A 27,389-nucleotide genomic window follows, 5' to 3' on the forward strand; every position below is an offset into this window, starting at 1 on the left:
ATACACTTTTTCATCAGTTTTGTAGTGGCGCTTGCAAAAGCAAAATATATAAACGAGAGCAAGCTCAAAAGACCACTACAGATTCAAAAAGATGTCACCCTTAAAAGTAGGCAATAGATAGCACTGCTTAGCCGAATTCGGATAGTCAAATAATTATGATAACCATTTCGCTCAAAAGACCACTACAGATTCAAAAAGATGTCACCCTTAAAAGTAGGCAATAGATAGCACTGTGTGCAAGTGTTCCCAGTAACTGCTTAGCCGAATTCGGATAGTCAAATAATTATGATAACCATTCTGCTATACGTTAGTAGAATAAAAATGAAATTTAGTTTACATTAAAGTTTAAGTTATAATGAGAAATTCCCGATACGATGTTTAGCCAAATACTAAAATGAAAATTTAGCTAGGAAAAGGTTTAGCTACAAAAGGGCCTAGCTAGTTTTCCTGGAATAGGGACATATGGGAATAATCGGGATAAACAGAGTCGGCTCCGATATTGGAAGGCTATAGTCGGAAACCAGGCTTACACGAGACCCCGATTTCCGGCCGTGGGGGGGGTATATAAAGCCGCCCGAACCTCAACCCAGCCTTTCCAATTCAAGTTCCCAAACGAAGCAGACGGTTCCAGAAAATTTGCTATAAAACAGGAAAAAAGGTTAAGTCCAACCCTCACTTGTGTTCCCAGTGGCGGTTATAAAATTTTAAAAATCATATTCCAGGGCGTAACCAACTCCAGAATTTTGGCAACATAAAGTGGGAAAAGACTAGACAATTTACGGATATTTTTCGGTGCCAGGCACAGTTTTAGATGCACGGACTTTTTTGACTACTTAATAACCTAAACTAACTGACTAGCTAACAACCTCAAAAAAACGGATGTTTTAGGGTGGAAAATGAGGACTCAAATTTTAGGCAAAAAATACACTTTTTCATCAGTTTTTCAGTCGTAATTTTGACAAATCAAGGCCGACAGCTAGGGTCTGAACGCAAATCGATTCAATTTACGAATATTTTTCGGTGCCAGGCACAGTTTTAGATGCACGGACTTTTTTGACTACTTAATAACCTAAACTAACTTACTAGCTAACAACCTTAAAAAAACGGATGTTTTAGGGTTGAAAATGAGGACTCAAATTTTAGGCAAAAAATACACTTTTTCATCAATTTGCAGTCGTAATTTTGACAAATCAAGGCTGACAGCTAAGCGACCGACTGTTTTAACTAGCTAACAGCTTAAACTAACAATCCCCATCACTTTTTGGAAAATAAAATTGTTCTCTAATTTTCACATATTTTATAAGGGGTTACCATCATGATTTCTTGCAAAAAATTACCAAAAATTAAGATGTCCAGAATTGAACGCAAATCGATTGAGAATTAAGCTACGAGCTCAACAAGGTATAACATTCCATATTTGGGCTATTATTCCCTTTGCTTCGGCAAAAAAAACGGATGTTTTAGGGTGGAAAATTAGGACTCAAATTTTAGGCGAAAAATACACTTTTTCATCAGTTTTGTAGTGGCGCTTGCAAAAGCAAAATATATAAACGAGAGCAAGCTCAAAAGACCACTACAGATTCAAAAAGATGTCACCCTTAAAAGTAGGCAATAGATAGCACTGCTTAGCCGAATTCGGATAGTCAAATAATTATGATAACCATTTCGCTCAAAAGACCACTACAGATTCAAAAAGATGTCACCCTTAAAAGTAGGCAATAGATAGCACTGTGTGCAAAAGTGTTCCCAGTAACTGCTTAGCCGAATTCGGATAGTCAAATAATTATGATAACCATTCTGCTATACGTTAGTAGAATAAAAATGAAATTTAGTTTACATTAAAGTTTAAGTTATAATGAGAAATTCCCGATACGATGTTTAGCCAAATACTAAAATGAAAATTTAGCTAGGAAAAGGTTTAGCTACAAAAGGGCCTAGCTAGTTTTCCTGGAATAGGGACATATGGGAATAATCGGGATAAACAGAGTCGGCTCCGATATTGGAAGGCTATAGTCGGAAACCAGGCTTACACGAGACCCCGATTTCCGGCCGTGGGGGGGGTATATAAAGCCGCCCGAACCTTAACCCAGCCTTTCCAATTCAAGTTCCCAAACGAAGCAGACGGTTCCAGAAAATTTGCTATAAAACAGGAAAAAAGGTTAAGTCCAACCCTCACTTGTGTTCCCAGTGGCGGTTATAAAATTTTAAAAATCATATTCCAGGGCGTAACCAACTCCAGAATTTTGGCAACATAAAGTGGGAAAAGACTAGACAATTTACGGATATTTTTCGGTGCCAGGCACAGTTTTAGATGCACGGACTTTTTTGACTACTTAATAACCTAAACTAACTGACTAGCTAACAACCTTAAAAAAACGGATGTTTTAGGGTGGAAAATGAGGACTCAAATTTTAGGCAAAAAATACACTTTTTCATCAGTTTTTCAGTCGTAATTTTGACAAATCAAGGCCGACAGCTAAGGTCTGAACGCAAATCGATTCAATTTACGGATATTTTTCGGTGCCAGGCACAGTTTTAGTTCACGGACTTTTTTGACTACTTAATAACCTAAACTAACTTACTAGCTAACAACCTTAAAAAAACGGATGTTTTAGGGTTGAAAATGAGGACTCAAATTTTAGGCAAAAAATACACTTTTTCATCAATTTGCAGTCGTAATTTTGACAAATCAAGGCTGACAGCTAAGCGACCGACTGTTTTAACTAGCTAACAGCTTAAACTAACAATCCCCATCACTTTTTGGAAAATAAAATTGTTCTCTAATTTTCACATATTTTATAAGGGGTTACCATCATGATTTCTTGCAAAAAATTACCAAAAATTAAGATGTCCAGAATTGAACGCAAATCGATTGAGAATTAAGCTACGAGCTCAACAAGGTATAACATTCCATATTTGGGCTATTATTCCCTTTGCTTCGGCAAAAAAACGGATGTTTTAGGGTGGAAAATTAGGACTCAAATTTTAGGCGAAAAATACACTTTTTCATCAGTTTTGTAGTGGCGCTTGCAAAAGCAAAATATATAAACGAGAGCAAGCTCAAAAGACCACTACAGATTCAAAAAGATGTCACCCTTAAAAGTAGGCAATAGATAGCACTGCTTAGCCGAATTCGGATAGTCAAATAATTATGATAACCATTTCGCTCAAAAGACCACTACAGATTCAAAAAGATGTCACCCTTAAAAGTAGGCAATAGATAGCACTGTGTGCAAAAGTGTTCCCAGTAACTGCTTAGCCGAATTCGGATAGTCAAATAATTATGATAACCATTTCGCTATACGTTAGTAGAATAAAAATGAAATTTAGTTTACATTAAAGTTTAAGTTATAATGAGAAATTCCCGATACGATGTTTAGCCAAATACTAAAATGAAAATTTAGCTAGGAAAAGGTTTAGCTACAAAAGGGCCTAGCTAGTTTTCCTGGAATAGGGACATATGGGAATAATCGGGATAAACAGAGTCGGCTCCGATATTGGAAGGCTATAGTCGGAAACCAGGCTTACACGAGACCCCGATTTCCGGCCGTGGGGGGGGTATATAAAGCCGCCCGAACCTCAACCCAGCCTTTCCAATTCAAGTTCCCAAACGAAGCAGACGGTTCCAGAAAATTTGCTATAAAACAGGAAAAAAGGTTAAGTCCAACCCTCACTTGTGTTCCCAGTGGCGGTTATAAAATTTTAAAAATCATATTCCAGGGCGTAACCAACTCCAGAATTTTGGCAACATAAAGTGGGAAAAGACTAGGCAATTTACGGATATTTTTCGGTGCCAGGCACAGTTTTAGATGCACGGACTTTTTTGACTACTTAATAACCTAAACTAACTGACTAGCTAACAACCTCAAAAAAACGGATGTTTTAGGGTGGAAAATGAGGACTCAAATTTTAGGCAAAAAATACACTTTTTCATCAGTTTTTCAGTCGTAATTTTGACAAATCAAGGCCGACAGCTAGGGTCTGAACGCAAATCGGTTCAATTTACGAATATTTTTCGGTGCCAGGCACAGTTTTAGATGCACGGACTTTTTTGACTACTTAATAACCTAAACTAACTTACTAGCTAACAACCTTAAAAAAACGGATGTTTTAGGGTTGAAAATGAGGACTCAAATTTTAGGCAAAAAATACACTTTTTCATCAATTTGCAGTCGTAATTTTGACAAATCAAGGCTGACAGCTAAGCGACCGACTGTTTTAACTAGCTAACAGCTTAAACTAACAATCCCCATCACTTTTTGGAAAATAAAATTGTTCTCTAATTTTCACATATTTTATAAGGGGTTACCATCATGATTTCTTGCAAAAAATTACCAAAAATTAAGATGTCCAGAATTGAACGCAAATCGATTGAGAATTAAGCTACGAGCTCAACAAGGTATAACATTCCATATTTGGGCTATTATTCCCTTTGCTTCGGCAAAAAAACGGATGTTTTAGGGTGGAAAATTAGGACTCAAATTTTAGGCGAAAAATACACTTTTTCATCAGTTTTGTAGTGGCGCTTGCAAAAGCAAAATATATAAACGAGAGCAAGCTCAAAAGACCACTACAGATTCAAAAAGATGTCACCCTTAAAAGTAGGCAATAGATAGCACTGCTTAGCCGAATTCGGATAGTCAAATAATTATGATAACCATTTCGCTCAAAAGACCACTACAGATTCAAAAAGATGTCACCCTTAAAAGTAGGCAATAGATAGCACTGTGTGCAAAAGTGTTCCCAGTAACTGCTTAGCCGAATTCGGATAGTCAAATAATTATGATAACCATTCTGCTATACGTTAGTAGAATAAAAATGAAATTTAGTTTACATTAAAGTTTAAGTTATAATGAGAAATTCCCGATACGATGTTTAGCCAAATACTAAAATGAAAATTTAGCTAGGAAAAGGTTTAGCTACAAAAGGGCCTAGCTAGTTTTCCTGGAATAGGGACATATGGGAATAATCGGGATAAACAGAGTCGGCTCCGATATTGGAAGGCTATAGTCGGAAACCAGGCTTACACGAGACCCCGATTTCCGGCCGTGGGGGGGGGTATATAAAGCCGCCCGAACCTTAACCCAGCCTTTCCAATTCAAGTTCCCAAACGAAGCAGACGGTTCCAGAAAATTTGCTATAAAACAGGAAAAAAGGTTAAGTCCAACCCTCACTTGTGTTCCCAGTGGCGGTTATAAAATTTTAAAAATCATATTCCAGGGCGTAACCAACTCCAGAATTTTGGCAACATAAAGTGGGAAAAGACTAGGCAATTTACGGATATTTTTCGGTGCCAGGCACAGTTTTAGATGCACGGACTTTTTTGACTACTTAATAACCTAAACTAACTGACTAGCTAACAACCTTAAAAAAAACGGATGTTTTAGGGTGGAAAATGAGGACTCAAATTTTAGGCAAAAAATACACTTTTTCATCAGTTTTTCAGTCGTAATTTTGACAAATCAAGGCCGACAGCTAAGGTCTGAACGCAAATCGATTCAATTTACGGATATTTTTCGGTGCCAGGCACAGTTTTAGATGCACGGACTTTTTTGACTACTTAATAACCTAAACTAACTTACTAGCTAACAACCTTAAAAAAACGGATGTTTTAGGGTTGAAAATGAGGACTGAAATTTTAGGCAAAAAATACACTTTTTCATCAATTTTCAGTCGTAATTTTGACAAATCAAGGCTGACAGCTAAGCGACCGACTGTTTTAACTAGCTAACAGCTTAAACTAACAATCCCCATCACTTTTTGGAAAATAAAATTGTTCTCTAATTTTCACATATTTTATAAGGGGTTACATCATGATTTCTTGCAAAAAATTACCAAAAATTAAAATGTCCAGAATTGAACGCAAATCGATTGAGAATTAAGCTACGAGCTCAACAAGGTATAACATTCCATATTTGGGCTATTATTTCCTTTGCTTCGGCAAAAAAAACGGATGTTTTAGGGTGGAAAACGAGGACTCAAATTTTAGGCAAAAAATACACTTTTTCATCAGTTTTTCAGTCGTAATTTTGACAAATCAAGGCCGACAGCTAAGGTCTGAACGCAAATCGATTCAATTTACGGATATTTTTCGGTGCCAGGCACAGTTTTAGATGCACGGACTTTTTTGACTATTTAATAACCTAAACTAACTTACTAGCTAACAACCTTAAAAAAACGGATGTTTTAGGGTTGAAAATGAGGACTGAAATTTTAGGCAAAAAATACACTTTTTCATCAGTTTTCAGTCGTAATTTTGACAAATCAAGGCTGACAGCTAAGCGACCGACTGTTTTAACTAGCTAACAGCTTAAACTAACAATCCCCATCACTTTTTGGAAAATAAAATTGTTCTCTAATTTTCACATATTTTATAAGGGGTTACATCATGATTTCTTGCAAAAAATTACCAAAAATTAAAATGTCCAGAATTGAACGCAAATCGATTGAGAATTAAGCTACGAGCTCAACAAGGTATAACATTCCATATTTGGGCTATTATTTCCTTTGCTTCGGCAAAAAAAACGGATGTTTTAGGGTGGAAAATGAGGACTCAAATTTTAGGCAAAAAATACACTTTTTCATCAGTTTTTCAGTCGTAATTTTGACAAATCAAGGCCGACAGCTAAGGTTTGAACGCAAATCGATTAAGAATTAAGCTACGAGCTCAACAAGGTATAACATTCCATATTTGGGCTATTATTTCCTTTGCTTCGGCAAAAAAACGGATATTTTAGGGTAGTAAGTAAGGACTCAAATGTTAGGCAAAAAATACACTTTTTCATCAATTTTCAGTCGTAATTTTGACAAATCAAGGCTGACAGCTAAGCGACCGACTGTTTTAACTAGCTAACAGCTTAAACTAACAATACCCATCACTTTTTGGAAAATAAAATTGTTCTCTAATTTTCACATATTTTATAAGGGGTTACATCATGATTTCTTGCAAAAAATTACCAAAAATTAAAATGTCCAGAATTGAACGCAGATCGATTAAGAATTAAGCTATGAGTTTAACAAGGATTGCCATTCCATATTTGGGCTATTATTTCCTTTGCTTCGGCAAAAAAACGGATGTTTTAGGGTGGAAAATGAGGACTCAAATTTTAGGCAAAAAATACACTTTTTCATCAGTTTTTCAGTCGTAATTTTGACAAATCAAGGCCGACAGCTAAAGTCTGAACGCAAATCGATTCAATTTACGGATATTTTTCGGTGCCAGGCACAGTTTTAGATGCACGGACTTTTTTGACTACTTAATAACCTAAACTAACTTACTAGCTAACAACCTTAAAAAACGGATGTTTTAGGGTGGAAAATTAGGACTCAAATTTTAGGCAAAAAATACACTTTTTCATCAGTTTTGTAGTGGCGCTTGCAAAAGCAAAATATATAAACGAGAGCAATCTCAAAAGACCACTACAGATTCAAAAAGATGTCACCCTTAAAAGTAGGCAATAGATAGCACTGTGTGCAAAAGTGTTCCCAGTAACTGCTTAGCCGAATTCGGATAGTCAAATATTTACATTAAAGTTTAAGTTATAATGAGAAATTCCCGATACGATGTTTAGCCAAATACTAAAATGAAAATTTAGCTAGGAAAAGGTTTAGCTACAAAAGGGCCTAGCTAGTTTTCCTGGAATAGGGACATATGGGAATAATCGGGATAAACAGAGTCGGCTCCGATATTGGAAGGCTATAGTCGGAAACCAGGCTTACACGAGACCCCGATTTCCGGCCGTGGGGGGGGTATATAAAGCCGCCCGAACCTCAACCCAGCCTTTCCAATTCAAGTTCCCAAACGAAGCAGACGGTTCCAGAAAATTTGCTATAAAACAGGAAAAAAGGTTAAGTCCAACCCTCACTTGTGTTCCCAGTGGCGGTTATAAAATTTTAAAAATCATATTCCAGGGCGTAACCAACTCCAGAATTTTGGCAACATAAAGTGGGAAAAGACTAGACAATTTACGGATATTTTTCGGTGCCAGGCACAGTTTTAGATGCACGGACTTTTTTGACTACTTAATAACCTAAACTAACTGACTAGCTAACAACCTTAAAAAAACGGATGTTTTAGGGTGGAAAATGAGGACTCAAATTTTAGGCAAAAAATACACTTTTTCATCAGTTTTTCAGTCGTAATTTTGACAAATCAAGGCCGACAGCTAAGGTCTGAACGCAAATCGATTCAATTTACGGATATTTTTCGGTGCCAGGCACAGTTTTAGATGCACGGACTTTTTTGACTACTTAATAACCTAAACTAACTTACTAGCTAACAACCTTAAAAAAACGGATGTTTTAGGGTTGAAAATGAGGACTGAAATTTTAGGCAAAAAATACACTTTTTCATCAATTTTCAGTCGTAATTTTGACAAATCAAGGCTGACAGCTAAGCGACCGACTGTTTTAACTAGCAAACAGCTTAAACTAACAATCCCCATCACTTTTTGGAAAATAAAATTGTTCTCTAATTTTCACATATTTTATAAGGGGTTACATCATGATTTCTTGCAAAATATTACCAAAAATTAAAATGTCCAGAATTGAACGCAAATCGATTGAGAATTAAGCTACGAGATCAACAAGGTATAACATTCCATATTTGGGCTATTATTCCCTTTGCTTCGGCAAAAAAACGGATGTTTTAGGGTGGAAAATGAGGACTCAAATTTTAGGCAAAAAATACACTTTTTCAGTAGTAATTTTTACAAATCAAGGCCGACAGCTTAGCGACCGACTGTTTTGACTAGCTAACAACCTAAACTAACTGACTAGCTAACAACCTAAAAAAACGGATGTTTTAGGGTGGAAAATGAGGACTCAAATTTTAGGCAAAAAATACACTTTTTCATTAGTTTTTCAGTCGTAATTTTGACAAATCAAGGCCGACAGCTAAGCGACCGACTGTTTTGACTAGCTAAGGATCATTAGTTTAGGTTGTTAGCTAGTCAAAATTGAAATTCGGAAATATTTAAACAGAGTCATATACTAGAGTAGAAGATAATACAATAAAAACCAAAGAAGCTAGAATTTATTTCCTATTACTTTTCCATTATTTTCCGATCGTTCCTATGGCAGCTATATGATATAGTAGTCCAATTTTTTAAATAATTAATTAGAAATTCAGAAATATTTAAAAAATAACATTCCCAAAAGTAGAAGGTAATATTTCAAAAAACACCCAAGCTAGACTTTTTTAATGTTTTTTTTTCTGATCCTTCCTATGGGAGCTATAAGATATAGTTGTCCGATCCGGTCGGTTCCGACATATATACTACCTGCAATAGAAAGAAGACTTTTGCGAAAGTTTTGTCCCGATACCTCAAAAACTGAGAGACTAGTTTGCGTAGAAACAGGCAGACGGACATGGCTAGATCGACTCGTCTTGTGATGCTGATCAAGAATATATATACTTTATGGGGTCGGAAACGTCTCCTTCACTGCGTTGCAAACTTCTGACTGAAATCATAATACCCTCTGCAAGGGTATAAAAACAAATCGTTCGTCACATTACCCTACAATTTTTAAAAGTGCAAAAAAAGAATGGTTCACGCCAAACGCTGTAGGATTTAGCTGGGTTGGAATTTCTAATCGTACTTTCACAGAAATATGCTCAGTGGATATAAGCAACTTTTTGCTTTTACACTTCTGAAAAATATTGATTTTTGGAAAAATTACATTACAAAATCGAATCGTTCGTCACCTTACCCTACACTCCCCTATTTATTTACGACTGAAAAACCGCATATAAAACGTTTAAATTGCAGTGTGTTAAGATCCTCGCAAGGTATTTATTTCCGACTAAAGAAAACCGTTTATTTTTGCCTAAAGTTCTAATCTATATTTTCCGCCCAGTAGTATCAGTTTTCTGGGCCAAACAATAGAAATAATGATCCAAGCACGTAGTGTCATACCTTGCTGGGCTCTTAGTTTAATTCCAACCGATTGACATTCAAACCTCAAACTATTTAATTTTAATCATTTTTTGCAAACAATCACGATGTAACCCCTTATAAAAAATGCGAAAATTAATAAAAAATTACATTTTTTGAAAAGGCACTTGAAGTCGTGTCGTTTGCCTATAACTCAGTTATTGAATTTTTTTAATGCAAAATTTGACTTAAAAACACATTTTTCTTCATATAGAGTAAACATCCCAGAAATCTAGCTACTTATTGTGGTACAAGTGAATAAAATCCCTTACAAAAATCGCTAAATTGAAATTGGTTCGAGTCTAAGATAAAAATATTATTAGCACAGCACAATTCGAGTCTGAGCTAAGATATCAGCTTTTGATAGAGACGATTGAAAAAAAATGGACAACCAATTATAGTTTCGGTGTTTTTTTGTTTCTACTAATATAATTTTGTAATATTTCTGAATTTTTAATTTAATTTTGAATATGTAGCTTCATAGGAAATAAATAAACTTCTGCTTGTCGAAGCAAGCTTCCGTTCTTGTTATTATTAACGTTAAGAATAGTACAAATTAATTTATTTTACATTTAATATAGTTATAGCTACCTAGACTACAATTTATATCGAAAATAGCCGATTGTATCGATAGTAACAAAGACCACACTACTCTCATTATATCGAATGACGATACGGTCCGATAGGTAGCAGATACTATAAATATTATGCTTTACTTTTCATGTGTAACGCATTTCGAGAAATTCTCTGAAAAGAAGCATCTGTGTGTCCGTGGGTGTCTGCAGAGTCTCCTTGCTTTTTGAGAAATAACTCGAAAAGGGTGAAGTATGTACATATGCACATATACAGGGTGTCCCATAAAGCGTCGACGGTTAGTTTAGAAACCCACTCCCAGATATCCAACCTGATTGTTTACTTCTGTGGAGTGGACTGGCTGCGATCCACCAATGTATGTATAACCTTTGCAGGCCGTATAATTCCTTCTAATCACGACTTCTTAACCTCTTTTACAGAGCGCGCCCACAAGGAGGCCAAGGCATAACAGCTGGCTGGTGAATACCATGACCACGAGATCTCTATGAACTCCGACAATGAGGAGCTGCACCACTGGAACCCACTTGGCTTCTCCGGTCTAGCGGAGCTACGCCCATATCCATTATCTAGCAAGACGGCCGTGGACACGATCTGGCTAAGGCGTCTTTAAGGTAAAGTCTACGAGTGGTCCCAATGCCAAAGGCTGGGCAAGACAGCCGGAGAAAGATCAGTGAGATCTTATTCTGCCGGAGAGCCTGGTGCCTCCGAGACCGACAGTACTTTGTGGCTGTGCCTTTAAAGCCGAAGACAGCTGTGGTAAAGGGGTCGGCACAAACACTCCCTGGAACTCTATGCAGGGGATCGAAGTCAGACAGGAGCGGAAGCCCACAGGCTCTGCATTCATATATGCATCTAACTGATTTGCATTCTTATTATTTTATAGGTTGTTACTAAGTAGTAATTTACAATCCTGCTTTTTACAGACACCTCACTCTGACTCAAATGCTCTGGCCATGAACACCCGCTGACGGGAGGATCCTATAACAACTCCGGCGGTTTATCAGATACCTTTACCGCCGCCCAACTCCCAGTGTGCTGGAAATGGCCAAGAGGATTGGACAGCACGGCACCACCGCCAATAGCAACAGTGAGAACGGTGACTTCTGACCTTGGAAACGCCCAGCAACGAACTACACCGACTACCCAAGGTGCGGGGGTTTACCAACTTGGGCAACACAACAGAAACGATTTATAAATTTAAAAATAAGGCTTAAATCGGGAAATAATGCAATAAAATGTATTCCGAAAATGTATGATATTTTAAGAAAATATGTCGTTGCGTTACCGTGACGTCTCATTTCATTCGGGTAGTCGGCCGCTTCACGGAATCACGCACGAAACCCACATAAATAGCATCGATTCCTGCGTAACTTAGGTATAAAGAGCTCAATGGTTTCACCATGATCGGTAGAAAATATTTTTGCAACAAGAAAAGGCACAAATTTATGGCTGACACGCAACTATAAAAAGATGATAAAAGGACAGTTCCAACGAAAATTGGCTCTCAAAGGGTAAGTATTACTTGACAGTACGCTCTTTTAATAAATTATAATTAATTTACATAATTGCTTCCGTATCTGCGATTCTTCAACAGCTTTTCAATAAAAAATCACGTTAATTTAACTTTATATATTTCTTATCTGGTGATATTAGCTTATATTGCTTTAATAAAATAATGATATTTGCATTTGGTTTATGTATTTGTTCAGTTTTCGGATTCCTGATTTTATGTAAGCATAAAGTTCATTAGTAAATAATTTAATATAGCAATTATATGTGATTTAAATCCCATTAAATTATTTTACCCCAGTTGCGTCCACTGATCCAGTGATCCAATGCAATCCGATGCAATTTGCCGCCACACCCAGCGATGGCCACCACTTTCACATGACAGTCTCTTCCTTTTTGCTTTTTACGTAAAGATCCGAGATACTACGATACTGCGGCCAAACGATTAGCATAATCAGCTGCCGCAATGGCTGGTAAATTGTGCCAATTTCTATAATTTCGAAATGCGGCAGCGTCTGTCGACTTTCCACTCGAATTAAAAAAAAAAAAAGTGGTCGTACGGAGGGACTTCCGCACCATCTGAAAGATTCACATTTCCGATTCCCATACCCGCTGTCATTTGCATGATCCAACCAGGATAATGATCTCTACGTTGTCCGCTCTATGGAGCCCTGACCGATATCAGTTTGAAGAGGAAATTAAAATCGAAAGTGCGGCGCCACACATTGCTTGCCATTGTTGTCACGGTTTTCCATCTCTGGGAAGTCTGCCAAGTATTTATACCCGTTACTCGTAGAGTAAAAGGGTATATTGTATTCGAGCAAAAGTATGTAACAGCTAGAAGGAAGCGTTTCCGACCCCATAAAGTATATATATTCTTGATCAGGATCACTAGCCGAGTCGATCTAGCCATGTCCGTCTGTCCGTCTGTCTGTCCGTCTGTCTGTCTGTCTGTCCGTATGAACGCTGAGATCTCGGAAACTATAAAAGCTAGAAGATTGGCATTTTGCATGCAGATTCTAGGAGCTACTACGCAGCGCAAGTTTGTTTCAAAAAGGTGCCACGCCCCCTCTAACGCCCACAAGCCCCCTCTAACGCCCACAGTTTTGAAGCTATTATGAAAATAGTAACTGATATGTATTCGCTTCGTCAATACCTATCGATTGGCCAAGTAAAAAATTGCCACGCCCACTCTAACGCCCACAAATCCAATAAACGCTTAAACCTGGCCAGCGCCTACATTTCCGCCTTTCATGACCAGTAGTACCAATATCTGGCGGTAGATGGCGCAATACAATATACACTAGCGCCATCTAGGAAATGGCATTGGAAAAAATCTGTTTTTTTTCTGTGGTCACTCTAATTCACATTATGTTAATGCAAATTTTAAATTATTTGAAATGGGGCGCGCATTTTGTCTCTTTTTGCTCGTATACGTTTTTCACAAGTGCATTTACCTGCGCTAGAGAGAGACGGAAGATGTGCTAGGCAGAATTGAAAGTTCTAGAAAGCCTCTTCTAGAAAGAGATCCCTGGGTAAAAATCGAGCGGCGAAAAACATATTAAGTTGTTTAGCTGAGTAACGGGTATCGAATAGTCGAGGCACTCGACTATAGCGTTCTCTCTTGTTTTATTTCCAACTTGTTCCAAGCAAATCCGTTTATTGGACTCTTCCCTGTACGGAATTTTATTAATCAATTTTGACCCAACAATGTACACAAGTTAAACCAATAAAATTCGTTTATCGGACTCTTCCTGGTCCGGATTCTATTAGTCAACTCAGCATTTCTCTTTTACCTGGCGAAAAATGTCTGCATTATGATCTAAAAGATTATTTCCACCCAACAATGGACACATAAAACACCAGCTGTATCTGAAACAACTCTGGCAACAAAGTATTATATTATGGTGAGAGGGGATTGTAAGTAGTCCGATCTACCAACATAACATTTTCAGCATTGTCGAAGCGTTGCAGCTGCCACAGTGTGTCAAATATAAATGAAATGTCAAACTGTAAGAAAAACAAGAAAAAAAGCTAGCTTCAGCCGCCAAAGTGTAAATACCACTGCAGATCATTTCAAAATAAAATGCAACGGTTATGATAAGTTTCACACTTAATCGAAAAAATATAATATTTCCTCAAAAGTTTTCGTTAATTTTAAATGATTTATTTTGCCGTACCGAAAATGTTTTGCATCATAAAACAAGAGAGAACGCTGTAGTCGGGTGCCGACTATCAAATACCCGTCACTCAGGTTAAAGGAGTGCGAGGGAAATATACAACTTGAATCGCGCATAATTTTTTAACAAATGGTCCGTTTCTTAAATATTTCTTCTACATTTCAATAGATTTTTGAAATTTTAGATAAAGTCGTTTAGATAAAGTCGTTTTTAAAACGAAAAATCCGTCCGAAAAAGGACAAAATGGCAGCACAGATTCTATCAGAAGTTTGTTACAGGCATTTTATAATAATACTCATAATAACTTTTACGCTCATCATCCTTATAATGTTGTTCTGCTGAAAGCGACCAATAGCTTTCTGTCAAGCTAAAAAAAAAAAAAAATTACTTTCATATTTTGCGCTTTAGAAGAACAGTTCGGGTCTCTCCTTAAAAATAAATTTGGATCTTAAAATATAGCTATATTAAAGAAAAATTTGTTTTGAGGTTTTAATACCGCTGCATAAGCTATTGCTTTCAGTCTAGTTGAAGCATTTAAAATTATTTTTAACAAGTTATCCCAGTTTTAATGAAATTATTAACGGTCTTGAATCACTGCTCATCCACATGTTTCTTTTTTAACTGTCAGTGGATTTCATGGGGTTTTTGCAGTTTTTGGCCACATAACAGGGCATTTATATATTGCTATGAAGCTATGGCAATTGCATTCGACTGCTGGCCAGGTTGTTGATCTTCACACATGTGGAGGGGCTGAAACGCTTTGCCAGCTTTGTTTTATTTTGCTTTTGTTTTTGCCGCTAAAAAATTGTTTCGCTTTTATTATTACGGCTATTATCGTTAGTGTTAAGTGTGGCAAGTGTTTCTCTTTCGTATTTTTGCTTCTCTTGCAGAATATTAAAATATAAATCATACGCCCTGCGGGATATTCAATACTCGATAGAAAAGAAAAGCACGTATGGAAAATAAATCGCAATGGCCAATTGAACTGGCAAGTTATTCCATAGGGGATACTCTCTCTCGCTCGCCCCGAATCGGTTTATCGAAATTAAAATCAGCCGTGTTGGTTTTCGGCAACGAGCTCTGGCTAAAATCATCATAAATCAGCTAAACACTGTTTTTCGTTTCGTTTGCTTCGCTCCTTGTTAATTATTATGCACTGAGTCAGTGATCATGAAGCCAACCGCCGACTGGAGAGCTATGGCATGGTTTCCAATTTGTCTGCCGTTAACGGGAATACCCCCAAACTTAGAAGCTGCAAATCGGAATGGTATAGATGGGATATAATAAGAAGTCTCATGTCAAGAAATTAAAAATAACAATTCTAAAGTTAAAAAACATTTTCACCTGCCGAATTTTCCCCTGATTTCCGGCTCCGAATGGAATGGATTATAGTCACTACACCCCGTTGTCCATTATTTGTCGTTTAGCCCAATAAATGCCTTTGGTGGCGAGGATTTTCAAGTCAATTACGGGTATTACCCCTCTGTGTTCGCCGGCAAACATTTCATTGAACTTTTTGTGGTATGGTGTGGTATGGGGTTTGTTTGGCTTAGCTTATGGCTTAATTGGCCATCAAAGTGAGACTAAAGCCAAGAAAATAAAAAACTACAATACTAACAAGAGAGCTATAGTCGAATATCAGATACCCGTTACTGAGCTAAAGGTAGTGCGGGGAAGATGAAGATATGCAAGCAGCTAAGCGACTGTTTCCGAGAGGGGGTATCAGCTTTTAAATAAATTGTCAGATTTGAACAATTTTTGGAGTGGCGATTGCTATTTACAAATCAAGCACTGTGATCAAACAAACTTGCTATGCGCCTAATCTTAAGAATCTGCATGCTTAGTCCCATCCTTTTAGCTTTTATAATTTCCGTGATCTCAGAGTCGGAAACGTCTTCTTCTCCCTGTTCTCAACTACTTTCCGACAAATACAATATACCCTTTTACTCTATGAGTATCGGGTATATAACCAGTTGTCCCGTCTTCCTCTCTCTTTCTCGATGCCATATGGCCCTCTCTTTTGCACTCCTTATCGCGTTTATAATGGGCGAACTTATCACGCATACGCCGTGTTGTGCGTCGATGGCTTATTACGATTCGAATTGTCATCGAAAGTGAAGCGATCTTTCTCTCCTCTTTCTCTATCTCTATATCTTTATTGCATTTGCACTTTTCTCGCTTTTCCTTGGCCCGCACATTCGCATAAATTTTCCGCTGCAGCGGTCCGCATCATTATAAAAGCCTCGCCTCGCCAGCTGGCCGCTAACAATCCCAGCTGAGACTCCGTCGCGCCACAATGTCAGCGGTGCCACAAGCACGATCCCGTCAGCATCGTCATCATCATCATCATCATAAGAAGCACTACACGATCCATTCGAACCACCTCATCCAAATGGGATCAATCATCTTTAGCCAACGGCAGTGGTGCATATGCCTGCTGATTATCGTAAGTATTTCGCTAAAATCCAAGGAATTGGATTTGGATCCATCGAACCCACGATAGGAATATTTTTATTTTTGTGGCAAGTGATCAAAAGTGAAGTGAAAATTTATAAGTAATCCAGAAGAACATCCCATATAATTGAGAACCATTACGTGGGTTTCTTAAATTTGTATAACCTTGCAGAAGGTATAATGATTTCAGTCAGAAGTTTAAAACGCAGTGAAGGAGAAAAAAAGCCCTCATTTAAATTTTGTTTGCTCATAACATACTTACATACTTTCCGTCGAATACAATATACCCTTTTACTATATTATCTTCTACTCCTGGAAATATCTATTTTTATACCCGGTACTCGTGGATTAAAAGGGTGTATTGTATTTGTGCAAAATATGTAACAGGTAGAAGGAAGCGTTTCCGACCCTATAATGATTAGGATCACTTGCCGAATCGCTCTAATATGAATATTTAAACTGAAATGCATTTGTTTTGTCAATACCTATCGATCAACAAAAAGTTTGCCCATTGCCACTTTAACGCCCTTAACGCTAAAACCCAACCTAAAACGCCCACATTTCTTCCTAGCATGGAAGGCTCCGATGCCTTCAACTACCGAGTAGGCGGCGCCATCGCGTAAATTCGTATTTTAATGTTGGTTAGCTGAGTAACGGGTATCTATAATAGTCGATGCACTCGACTATAGCGTTCTCTCTTGCTTTTTAATATTTTATTTATATTTATATTCTTGATCAGGATCACTAATGGACTTGATAGAGCCATGTCCATCTATTTGTATATGATAGAGTTCTGAAACGTCCTAAATTGTGTGTGCACAGATCAAGTTTGAAACGAGCCCGAACGGGCGTCAATATCCTATAGCTCTCATAGAAACAATAAAGTTAAACTTGCCAAAGTTGAATATATTTCGAGTCGTGAAAAGCTATTGAAATACATTTTACAAAACCCAATTTTTGATGCATACCTTGATCACGGTAAAAGTACGTGCTACATACGTCTGTATCCTATAGGTCCGATCGTAACCATAGGGTAAAAACTGTCAACATTTGAGGATTTTCAGGATATTTCGCGCTATGTAAAAGCTATTAACATGCGTTTTTCCAAAACTTATTTTTATGCTTACCTTGACTAAGGTAATAGCGCATGCCGATCGTACGTTTATTACATATAGCTTTCATAACTTTAAATTTTTACAGAATCGTTTCTAATGAAATTAGGCAATACATTCTGTTAAAATTTGCATTTCAACGGGGTGTCACAGACATGTGCTAAAAACCTAGTTTAACTTAATAAATACATTTACACAACTGTCACTAAAATTATAGAAAATATGGAGCTCTGGAGAATTTGACTAATAGAATACATTTTCGAGTTTCCACGAAGTTCCAGGACTTCATTCAAGTGTACACGCAAAAATAAATGTTAAAACACCCTTAAGGGGGGAGACACATATAGAAAGCAAAAAAAATGCATTTCTTTTTGTTATTTAAATTGGTAGTATAACTCTTTAGGAATGTGTCATGAAAGTTTCACGAAGAAATTTGAACTATTTTGGAACTTATACCAGGATGGCGGCACCCATCTTCCTAGTGCAGTAGATATATTTCATTACTTTAAATGCGTTTTTCGCAAAACTATGTTTTCCTCAGCTGCGGATCGTGTATCTCAAAGAGTAATGCTTCGATCATCATGCTGCTTTTACAGAAATGTTTGTAATGAAATTGCCCACTGTCTGAACCTACTTTATGTAACAATTTGTACATTGAAGTATTTTTTGTAAAGCAAAAACAACAAGAAAAATATGAAAAAAATTGATTTTTGACTTTGAAAGAGTGCCCCAACCAGAGTTTTTCAGATATTCTATGTAAGTTAGGTTCAGACAGTTTTTACATTATTTCTTAACAAAATAAATTTGGTTTCATACAAATCGGATCTCCCGCTTAATATTATCCCAAACTGTTAAAATCTAGCTTTACAGAAAGTTTTAACAAGATTCACTCTGCGATCGGGTATTGCGTGCTGCAGGTATTTTATGCCAATGTTTCATTGCCCTCTCCTCTGGCCAACTGGCCATTGAACTTGGCCAACTGAGCGCCAACTCAATCATACAGAAATTGAGCTGTCAGGCACCTCCTCCTTCTCTTTTTCTCTCTTTGTTGAAAGCGAAAGTCAATTGGTTGAGTTGGATTTAATTACTTTAATGGCGAGGCGGGCATAAACAAATGGACCCAAGGCGAAGTGGTCAAGGCGAAGTAATTAGCATCACTTGACGAGATACTCCCTTTTATGTCGTATCCTTAAGTCTTGTACAAGTATGAACTTTGGGAGAAATCACTTATAGGAACATCAATATGTAGAATAGTTGGTAAAACAGAATCTGCTTGGAAATTCCCACCTTTCTAGATTTCTCAGTTTCCGAGATCTCAACATTGCTAGATGAATTCGTCTATTGGTGCTGATCATATATATATACTTTATGTGGTCGCAAACGTCTCCCTTACTGCGTTGCAAACTTCTGAAAGAAATTATACTACCTCTGCAAGGGTATACAAATATTTAAGCATATTGATAATGGCTTCTTCGTTTTCCCAGATGTCGACGCTTTGCAGTGCTGTTTCAGTAACCTCAGGCACATCGGGAAACAGTCGCCGCCGATCAGGAGGAACCCTAGGAGCAGGTGCATCCTCACTTGAGGAGACTGATGGCAAGAAAATTCCAGATCAGCTAGCTTTGGCAGCCAGTCGTCGCGGGTCAGATGAACGTGGTTACTCCAGGCGAGGATCGGTGATACACAGCAGATTAAAGGAGGCGGACAGCAAAGGTAAGCCGACTCCTGTCGGTCCGCAGCGACTACATAAAAAAAAACTCTCCCAGTAACGGTAAAAAAAAACAAATTTTTGTTTTTGTGGAATAGTTTTGAGAAACTTAAGTGTACCAACTTATAAGCTTCTGCCCTACGCAATGATAAGGTGATCGTATTTATACCCGTTACTCGTAGAGTAAAAGGGTATATTGTATTCGTGCAAAAGTATGTAACAGCTAGAAGGAAGCGTTTCCGACCCCATAAAGTATATATATTCTTGATCAGGATCACTAACCGAGTCGATCTAGTCATGTCTGTCCGTCTGTCTGTCTGTCTGTATGAACGCTGAGATCTTGGAAACTATAAAAGCTAGAAGATTGGCATTTTGCATGCAGATTCTAGGAGCTCCTACGCAGTGCAAGTTTGTTTCAAAAAGGTGCCACGCCCCCTCTAACGCCCACAAGCCCCCTTTAACGCCCACAAGCCCTTTTTAACGCCCACAGTTTTGAAGCTATTATGAAAATAGTAACTGATATGTATTCGCTTCGTCAATACCTATCGATTGGCCAAGTTAAAAATTGCCACGCCCACTCTAACACTCCAACGCCTACATTTCCGCCTTTCATGACCAGTAGTACCAATATCTGGCGGTAGATGGCGCAATAATTTATACACTAGCGCCATCTAGGAAATGGCATTGGAAAATATCTGCCTTTTTTCTGTGGTCACTCTAATTCACATTATGTTAATGCAAATTTTAAATTATTTGAAATGCTCGTATACGTTTTTCACAAGTGCATTCACCTGCGCTAGAGAGAGACGGAGATGTGCTAGGCAGAATTGAAAGTTCTAGAAAGCCTCTTCTAGAAAGGGATCCCTGGGTAAAAATCGAGCGGCGAAAAACATATAAGAAGGCATATTTCTATTAAGTTGTTTAGCTGAGTAACGGCTATCTAATAGTCGAGGCACTCGACTATAGCGTTCTCTCTTGTTTTTATCTGTACAAAACATATTCCATTTTATATTTCCCAGATTATAGCTACGGCCAGGTGGAACTAAATCTCGTCCGCCCCGAGCAAGAATCGCATCCGAAACTCATACTGAGCACCACGACCGCAGCATCCGGATCGGGGGCGACCGGAGTCAATCTTGAGGATTCCCAATCCGCAGCCGAGTACGTGGCCAATGCCATCAAGTTGGCCTACAATCAGCCACCGGTACAGATTCAGCTCAAGAATCCGAACCAGAATCTGAACCAAAACCAGAACCATAAGAAGCTGCAGGTTTCCACGCAGAGGAGTTACCAAGAGCAGCGGAGGGATAAGGATAGGGAGCTCCAGGAACTGCAAAGGCAAAAGGAACTTGAACAGCAGGGATTGATCCTAGGCTCAGGACCCTCGTCTCCATCCTCCTTGGGATCGGAATCCTCTTTACCACCCTCATCGCCCTCTTTAGCACCAGCTCCTGTGTACGAAAAGGAACCCGTCACACGGAGCTATGAACTCTATGAACCCTCCACCGAAGGGGAATCCAATGTCCATATCCAGGGACCAGAGCCAGACATCGAACGTCACTTCCGTCCCAAATATAACAACTACAACAACAACTATGCCCAATATCAGCCACCGCAAATCTACAGAAATCTCGAAGCCGAGGCCGAGGAAAAAGTCAGGGTATCGGCCTCAACGGAAATTCCTAAATCGGAGATTATGAAACAGATTGAAAAGAGTGTGATTAAGTATATGAAGGAATTGGAGGCAGAGGGTAAAATCCTAAGTACCCTTCAAGAGCCGGCCACGCCCCCGGCACCACCACATCCGCCACCGCCGCCCTCAATCGCCAAGACCACCTACTATAAATCGCAGCCACTGCTTTCATCTGGTGGTATCCACCATTCCGGAACTATAACCTCTACCCATTCGGAGGAAAAACGCTACAGCAGCAGCACAGTGCGGCCCAAATTTACGGCACCACCAACGACGACGAAGCAACAGCAGTTGCATCACCATCATCAGCAGCAGGTGCACCACCACCCACAGCACCACCACACCCACCAAATAGGTGGAAAATTAAGGAGTTCCACGTTGGCTTCAAAGCCCCTTCAGCACTTTCAATCGGAAACGGAAACAGCCTATCAGGCACCTGATTTACCCGTAGACGAACTGAGTCCCAATGTGGAGTTTATCTACAAGATCAAGACTCGGGCTCCCCTGCAAACTGCCACAGTGAAAACCGTCTCAAAACCCTATACTCTACCCCTCAAGAGCGCCGATCATTTTGATCATGGTGCGGCCTTAAAAAATATCGAAGAATTCGATTTATCTCACGTAGTACCCACTCCAGATCGGGTGGAAAGGGAAAGAGAAAGAGAAAGAGAAAGGGAGAGGGAACGTGATTCACGGGAGGATCAGGGCCGACTTAGCAACTCTGGTAAAGCCCACAAGTTGTATTTCAATTCGGAAATCTATCACGACATAAATTCATTGCCCTACAAAAGCAAAGAGGCAGCTGCTTTGCAGGAATATCGAAGCAAGCTCAAGGCAAGCGGGAGCCCATCATCTGGAGAACTGCATCCAGATTACAAGGGCTATGCACCCGGTTACTTTGCCGAACCGGAAGCAGAGGTGGAAAATGATTCCAAGGTCATTCTGAATGAAGAGGGAGGCTATCCCTATCATTATGTGCTGAAAAAGGAAACTCTTTTGGATGATCATGATCCATGGTTGGAGCAACAGCCTCTGCGCCTCGCCCACGCCCACGCCCACACGCACAGCCACGCCCACAACCCCAACAAGCATTCGAGTCTCGAATACGATAGCTACAGTCCGAAATTTAATAACAATCCTGAGGGTTACGGCTATCAGCATACCTACAAGGTCAGAGGTCAGGCGGGAGCCGTGGGCGTTTTAGGTGGAGTGGCTACAGGTGCTGGGGCTGGTGGAAAGCGCGGAAAACGGGGGGGCGGTGCTCATCCCAGACAAGAGGCGATCAAGAAGCAACTGCGGGCATCGGAGGCAAAGGATTTGGAAGCCAGTTTGGCCCTGAGGCCACCGCCCAAATAGTTAACCATCTATTAACGATTACATCCCTAAATTCGAACACCCTCGTAGCTGATTTTTTGCCAGAGTTCCGTGCATGGTTGATTGTATATGTTTTTTTTTTGTAAGAATCTAAGACTATTATTATTTATTGTACGGCCAACTAGAAAAGCGATAACAAATTACGCAAATAAAATAATTAATAATACAAAAACAAATTACAAATTAAATTAAAACAATTACGATTACATCCCTAAATTCGAACACCCTCGTAGCTGATTTTTTGCCAGAGTTCCGTGCATGGTTGATTGTATATGTTTTTTTTTTGTAAGAATCTAAGACTATTATTATTTATTGTACGGCCAACTAGAAAAGCGATAACAAATTACGCAAATAAAATAATTAATAATGCAAAAACAAATTATAGTTATAGAATTTACAGTTAACCAAGAATTTAATTTTGGCATTCATTTTATCAGAGCTAAACAACCTGAATAATCGTTAATTTATAACGATTTTAAGGAAGTTATAAACGATTAATAAACTTAGATTGTCTGTAATCGAAAAAGTCGATCTCTATCGATATAAATAGATACAAGTGCTGCCTATGCCGATAATTTTTTTTCTTTTTATTTGGCTCTTTGTTTTGCTTGGCACTTCGCTTTCATTTAAATATCACTGGGCATGAGTGTGTGTGCGTGTGATATAATTACAAAATTTACCGCCCACAACCCCTAAACAAAATCGAAAACTGATTGAAAGATTCAAAGTTTTAGCCTCGGTTGTGTAAGTCAAAGTAAAAGTGCCGCCCGGGGCAGCTGATTTGCATTTAAAAATCGCAATTAAATGTAAGTACATTTGACACATTTAGGTTCTGGTTTTATATAGGAACACATGATATACAAGACATATGGGTGAGAATCTGTTGTAAATGGCACAAAAGAGAGTCAAATACGTGAGACTTTGGTGATTTATCGCCATCGCAGTGGCAAATTTATAACTATTTTTTTGGCTCAAATTCGGCCCCCGCTCACGCACAGATTTTATTCAAGATCATTTAGTTGTAGTACAGTGACGACCGTTGGTGGGTATAAAAAGTATTTTCACTGGCCATATCTAGTCATTGCTCACTCAGCATTCAAGCCCCCGAAACCAGCCGCAAAGATGAAGCTCAAAGCTGTCAAAGTGAGTTAAGTGAATCCTTTCTAGTTTTTCATATTAATTGAATGTTTCTTCCCAGATCCCTTTGCTTTTCGCCTTTTTGGGTTTTTCCTATATTCAGGCCGTCGTGGTTGGTCCCCAACAATTGCACAATAACAACAAGAATGGCTATCGCTATAACGGCCCCGCCCACAAATATCTGCCATCGGAGGAGCCGCTCCGGCAGGGAGGCCATTTGTATACGGATTTGGGTCAAGATCATCGACAGCAATCCTTCAATGGCCCCTACAGCTCGCAGTATTACGAGGGACAGCAGCAACATCACCATCAGCAAAAGAATGGTGAACCCTGGCAATCGGTTTTGCCCCAGCAGCAAAATCAAAACTTGGGCAACAACCAGCAACCTCATCAGAACTCTGGACATCAGACATTTAATGCGGGATCCGTCTTTCAGCAACATCACGGATTGGAGCACGAGCAACAGAGCCTTTCCAATAAGCAGCAGTATCATCAGGACCATCAGCTCAAAGAACACTTGTACGAGCCATCTAATTTCCAGCAGCAGCAAGCTCCGAGTCATCAGCAGCAGAGAAAGGAGTCGTGGAACTCAGTTCAAGGGCAGCAGCATCCCGAGCAACATGATCGATTAGAAGGTGAATCCTGGCAATCCTCGCAGGGTCATGCCTTCCAGCAAGGGCCACACGAACACCTTAATCCACAACAACAACACCAGCAGCATCGCTTTGAGCAACAGCAGCCTCTGCGTGGTGACCTTTGGCAACCCATCCGAGAACTTGGCCTCGAGAAACTGCCTTCGGCTGAGGCGCATGCCAATAGCCACACGTCGATCGCTGCTCCCGGACGAGATGTGAAGCTGGTGCCGAGTTATACGCTTTCCAGCGATTTGGAGCACGATCGGTTCATTGGATTGGATGCTCTAGACACTCGTCTGCTAACCCAATCTCTGCCAGATGCGTACCGAAAGCAGCTTTTCTCTTCGCCCTCGGTACCACCTTCGTCTTTGGGGCAGCGAAAGCAGCATGAGCAACAGTTGGCTGATTCCCCATTTGTAGATGGATCGCACGGCGTTTCCCATGGTGGCTCGCTCGGAGGTTCTTTTGGTGTATCCTCCTCCTCCAACTTTCTGCAGATGCAGTCACACTCGTATCAGCTGCCTTCTACTCACAGCACACATAGGGAATGGCCTCAAAACGAAGAAAAGCAGCAAGGATCTCAGCAGCAACAAGTCATCGGCAATCGTCAGTGGTCGGCTAGCGCCCATGACGTGTCCCCACCTTATCTGCACTCATCTCAGCCCTCGCCATCATCCGAAAATAGCTTGACTTATCCCAGCCGGGACTTCCAGCCACCTTACTACTGAAAGCCTCAATTTTAATTCCATTTCTTATTTTTTCTCCTGCACGTTAAAATCCCTATTCCATACCATTCATATACCAGCTTCAACACTTGCTTTTTTTCTAGAAAAGCATTTGGTCTGAAAAGCAACAATATTTAAGTAAGATTTGTACAGATAATTACACCTGTAAAATAAAGTATGCATTGGTAAACATAGCGGTTTTTATGGGAATAACTATTTTTAATGAATTAGAGGTTCAGACATGGCAAATTGCACACCCCAAAGAACCGAAATACAAAGAAAATTTTATGCTTATGGGAATTTGTATACTCCTAAGTATATTTCAATACCAACTATGGTTGGTAAAATTAATATTTGTATTTGGCGCTTAAGTGTGATGATATGATATCATCCCAAACGGGAAGTAGCAACGACCTTGGTAGCTGTCCAAAAGCCAGCCAGGCTAATTTGATTAAGGTTTTCGCAGTTAATTACGAGAATTTATGTAATTTTCTCATACTTGAGTTGCTGTTTGTATATGTAGATGTTGCTACTGGGCGAATTAGACGCCATTAAATTAGTGACGATTCGTTTTTGGAATTGTTGTTCTCAAGCTGCTTCCGCTGCTTCCAAGTGAAGGTAAAACAAACAGAAACAACACCTTAAAAACATTTAAACGCACGGAGCATTGCAGAAATGGTAATAGCTGTAAGTCAGCAACAGTGCAACTTTCATTCCAGCAGGAAGTCAGCAGCAGCAAAAAGTAAATATTGCATTCGATCCGATTCGTGCTCTCTTTTTGGCACAGCGTTTGTTATGTTCATGCTTCGGTTTCAATCAAGTCGAGTCATCAAAATTGAAATGTTGTTGCCGTCGTGCGAAAGCTATCAATGAACAGCAACAACAAAATGACAGCAGCAACACCAACTGCCCATTGCTGAGGGCAAGGTGGTATACTTTCATTTTCATTGGGCATATTGTTATTCGGAAGTAGGGGAATTTTGAAAAAGATAAAATGTATTTGAAAACATAAAGGGTACTTTATCCTTTTTTTACATTTAGACGATATACGAAATATTAGGTCTAACACATGTGTATTCGACCTTCGACTCAACAAAGTAGTAATAAAATCTACACTTATATCTAAAAGGAGCATAAGCTTACACATCAAAATATCTCCTGCTGTTTCTTTTTGCAATAATTCTTTAAAAATATCAACATAACAAACGAATTTTTTTCTGTGCAGATGACAGCAATTCATCAAGTGGAAAATGTTGCTTTCGAAGGGCGACAACGACCAAAAGTCTGCGGCTCAGTTACACGGGTTGTTGATCGCACAAAATACGACGGCGATGACGACGAGCAGCGGCAATTTTTAAACTTGCAACATTGCAACATCGTTTTCGCAAGCGCCAAAAGCAAAAATAAATCATTTATCCAGAATTAAGTTTTATGAAAACTAGATCTTTAATTAAAATTGGGCAAGTTTCGATGCTGGACGAATTGATGTTGCGATGGTGTGCGATTTGATCGCGCAGATTGCGCAACCAAAAGGAAGAGATGGAAGTGGTGGGTATCGCTTACAGCGGAACCTAAGATATCAAATGACATTGGGGCTTTTTCATATATATGCCCTAGGTGCCAGGGCCACTCCCAGCATTTGCGACAGACAACTTTCTTGGGCAGCATGTTCAGGGTAATTCAACTTTACATCCTCATCCTGGTCTGTTGCTTTGCATTGATGAGGACACAGCACCAGCAGCAGACGGGAAATCAGTTCCAGCCTTCATGGCTCTACTCGATGCCCTGGCGTCCATTGATCCTGCCCACAGCTAATCCTTTGCCTCCAATGGCGGGGATTGCCCAACTGAGTCCTGGTTACACGGGTCCACAGACGTTTCCTCCAGTTCCACAGGATCAACAGCAATTTAACATCCCACAGCAGCAGCTTCGGGCACTAGCTCTACAGCAATATCCACAGCCATATCAGCCCGTACTGGTGGGTCTATTCACTCCTCAGCTGCAGCCTCTTCCCCTGGCAGCTCCTCCACCGGCTGGACATTTTGGTCTGCCCTTCAGGTCATCACCTTTCGCCGGTTACACGGATGACGAGAATAGTGATACGGTGCAGGAGCAGGAACACCATGTCCAACGACAGCAGCAGCAACTGGAGGAACCTCCATTCCATGCCCATCCCCATAATAAGCCAATAGCTGAGCGGTCGGATAAGTCAAGGAGTGCCGGAGGATTTGGGGGAGAGAAGGTTGAAGGTGCAGGAGGAGGTGTCCCACTAAGCTATGTCTATTTATCCCCTAGTAATGTTTATAATCTCGTAAGAACTTAGGATATACATT

At 39.4% G+C, this 27,389-nt stretch overlaps 3 protein-coding genes across 4 annotated transcripts; all 3 read left to right on the plus strand.

The window, feature by feature from the left end:
• The first annotated feature begins 16,423 nt into the window (after positions 1 to 16,423).
• LOC108067200 (AF4/FMR2 family member lilli) lies at positions 16,424 to 22,541 on the plus strand. 2 transcript variants are annotated; one of them, XM_017156122.3, is made up of 3 exons: positions 16,424 to 16,664; positions 19,269 to 19,497; positions 20,512 to 22,541. In XM_017156122.3, exons 1-3 carry the CDS (start codon positions 16,515 to 16,517, stop codon positions 22,539 to 22,541), a joined length of 2,409 nt encoding a protein of 802 aa, XP_017011611.3. In that variant the 5' UTR covers positions 16,424 to 16,514. The 2 variants fall into 2 exon arrangements, with proteins under 2 accessions (XP_017011611.3, XP_070075182.1); XM_070219081.1 differs by lacking the exon at positions 16,424 to 16,664 and having other exon boundaries at positions 19,052 to 19,497.
• Positions 22,542 to 23,578: 1,037 nt separating this feature from the next.
• LOC108067191 (GATA zinc finger domain-containing protein 10) lies at positions 23,579 to 25,235 on the plus strand. Its single transcript, XM_017156111.2, has 2 exons — positions 23,579 to 23,702; positions 23,758 to 25,235. The coding sequence occupies exons 1-2, from the start codon at positions 23,682 to 23,684 to the stop codon at positions 25,057 to 25,059; spliced, it is 1,323 nt and encodes a 440-aa protein (XP_017011600.2). The 5' UTR covers positions 23,579 to 23,681; the 3' UTR covers positions 25,060 to 25,235.
• Positions 25,236 to 26,704: 1,469 nt separating this feature from the next.
• LOC108067188 (uncharacterized) lies at positions 26,705 to 27,379 on the plus strand. Its single transcript, XM_017156097.3, has one exon. It carries the CDS (start codon positions 26,723 to 26,725, stop codon positions 27,377 to 27,379), a length of 657 nt encoding a protein of 218 aa, XP_017011586.3. The 5' UTR covers positions 26,705 to 26,722.
• Positions 27,380 to 27,389: the final 10 nt, after the last annotated feature.

This window comes from Drosophila takahashii, chromosome X, assembly GCF_030179915.1.
Source record: "Drosophila takahashii strain IR98-3 E-12201 chromosome X, DtakHiC1v2, whole genome shotgun sequence".
In the NCBI taxonomy this organism is placed as follows: Eukaryota; Metazoa; Arthropoda; class Insecta; order Diptera; family Drosophilidae; genus Drosophila; species Drosophila takahashii.

What these genes read in the sequence shown, in the direction of transcription:
- LOC108067200 (XM_070219081.1), top strand. Translation starts at nt 19,113, where the DNA reads ATGAATTCGTCTATTGGTGCTGATCATATATATATACTTTATGTGGTC. An exon ending in AAAGGAGGCGGACAGCAAAG is followed by an intron (nt 19,498 to 20,511) that starts GTAAGCCGACTC and finishes TATATTTCCCAG; the next exon opens with ATTATAGCTACGGCCAGGTG.
- LOC108067191 (XM_017156111.2), top strand. Translation starts at nt 23,682, where the DNA reads ATGAAGCTCAAAGCTGTCAAA. An exon ending in TGAAGCTCAAAGCTGTCAAA is followed by an intron (nt 23,703 to 23,757) that starts GTGAGTTAAGTG and finishes GTTTCTTCCCAG; the next exon opens with ATCCCTTTGCTTTTCGCCTT.
- LOC108067188 (XM_017156097.3), top strand. Translation starts at nt 26,723, where the DNA reads ATGTTCAGGGTAATTCAACTTTACATCCTCATCCTGGTCTGTTGCTTT.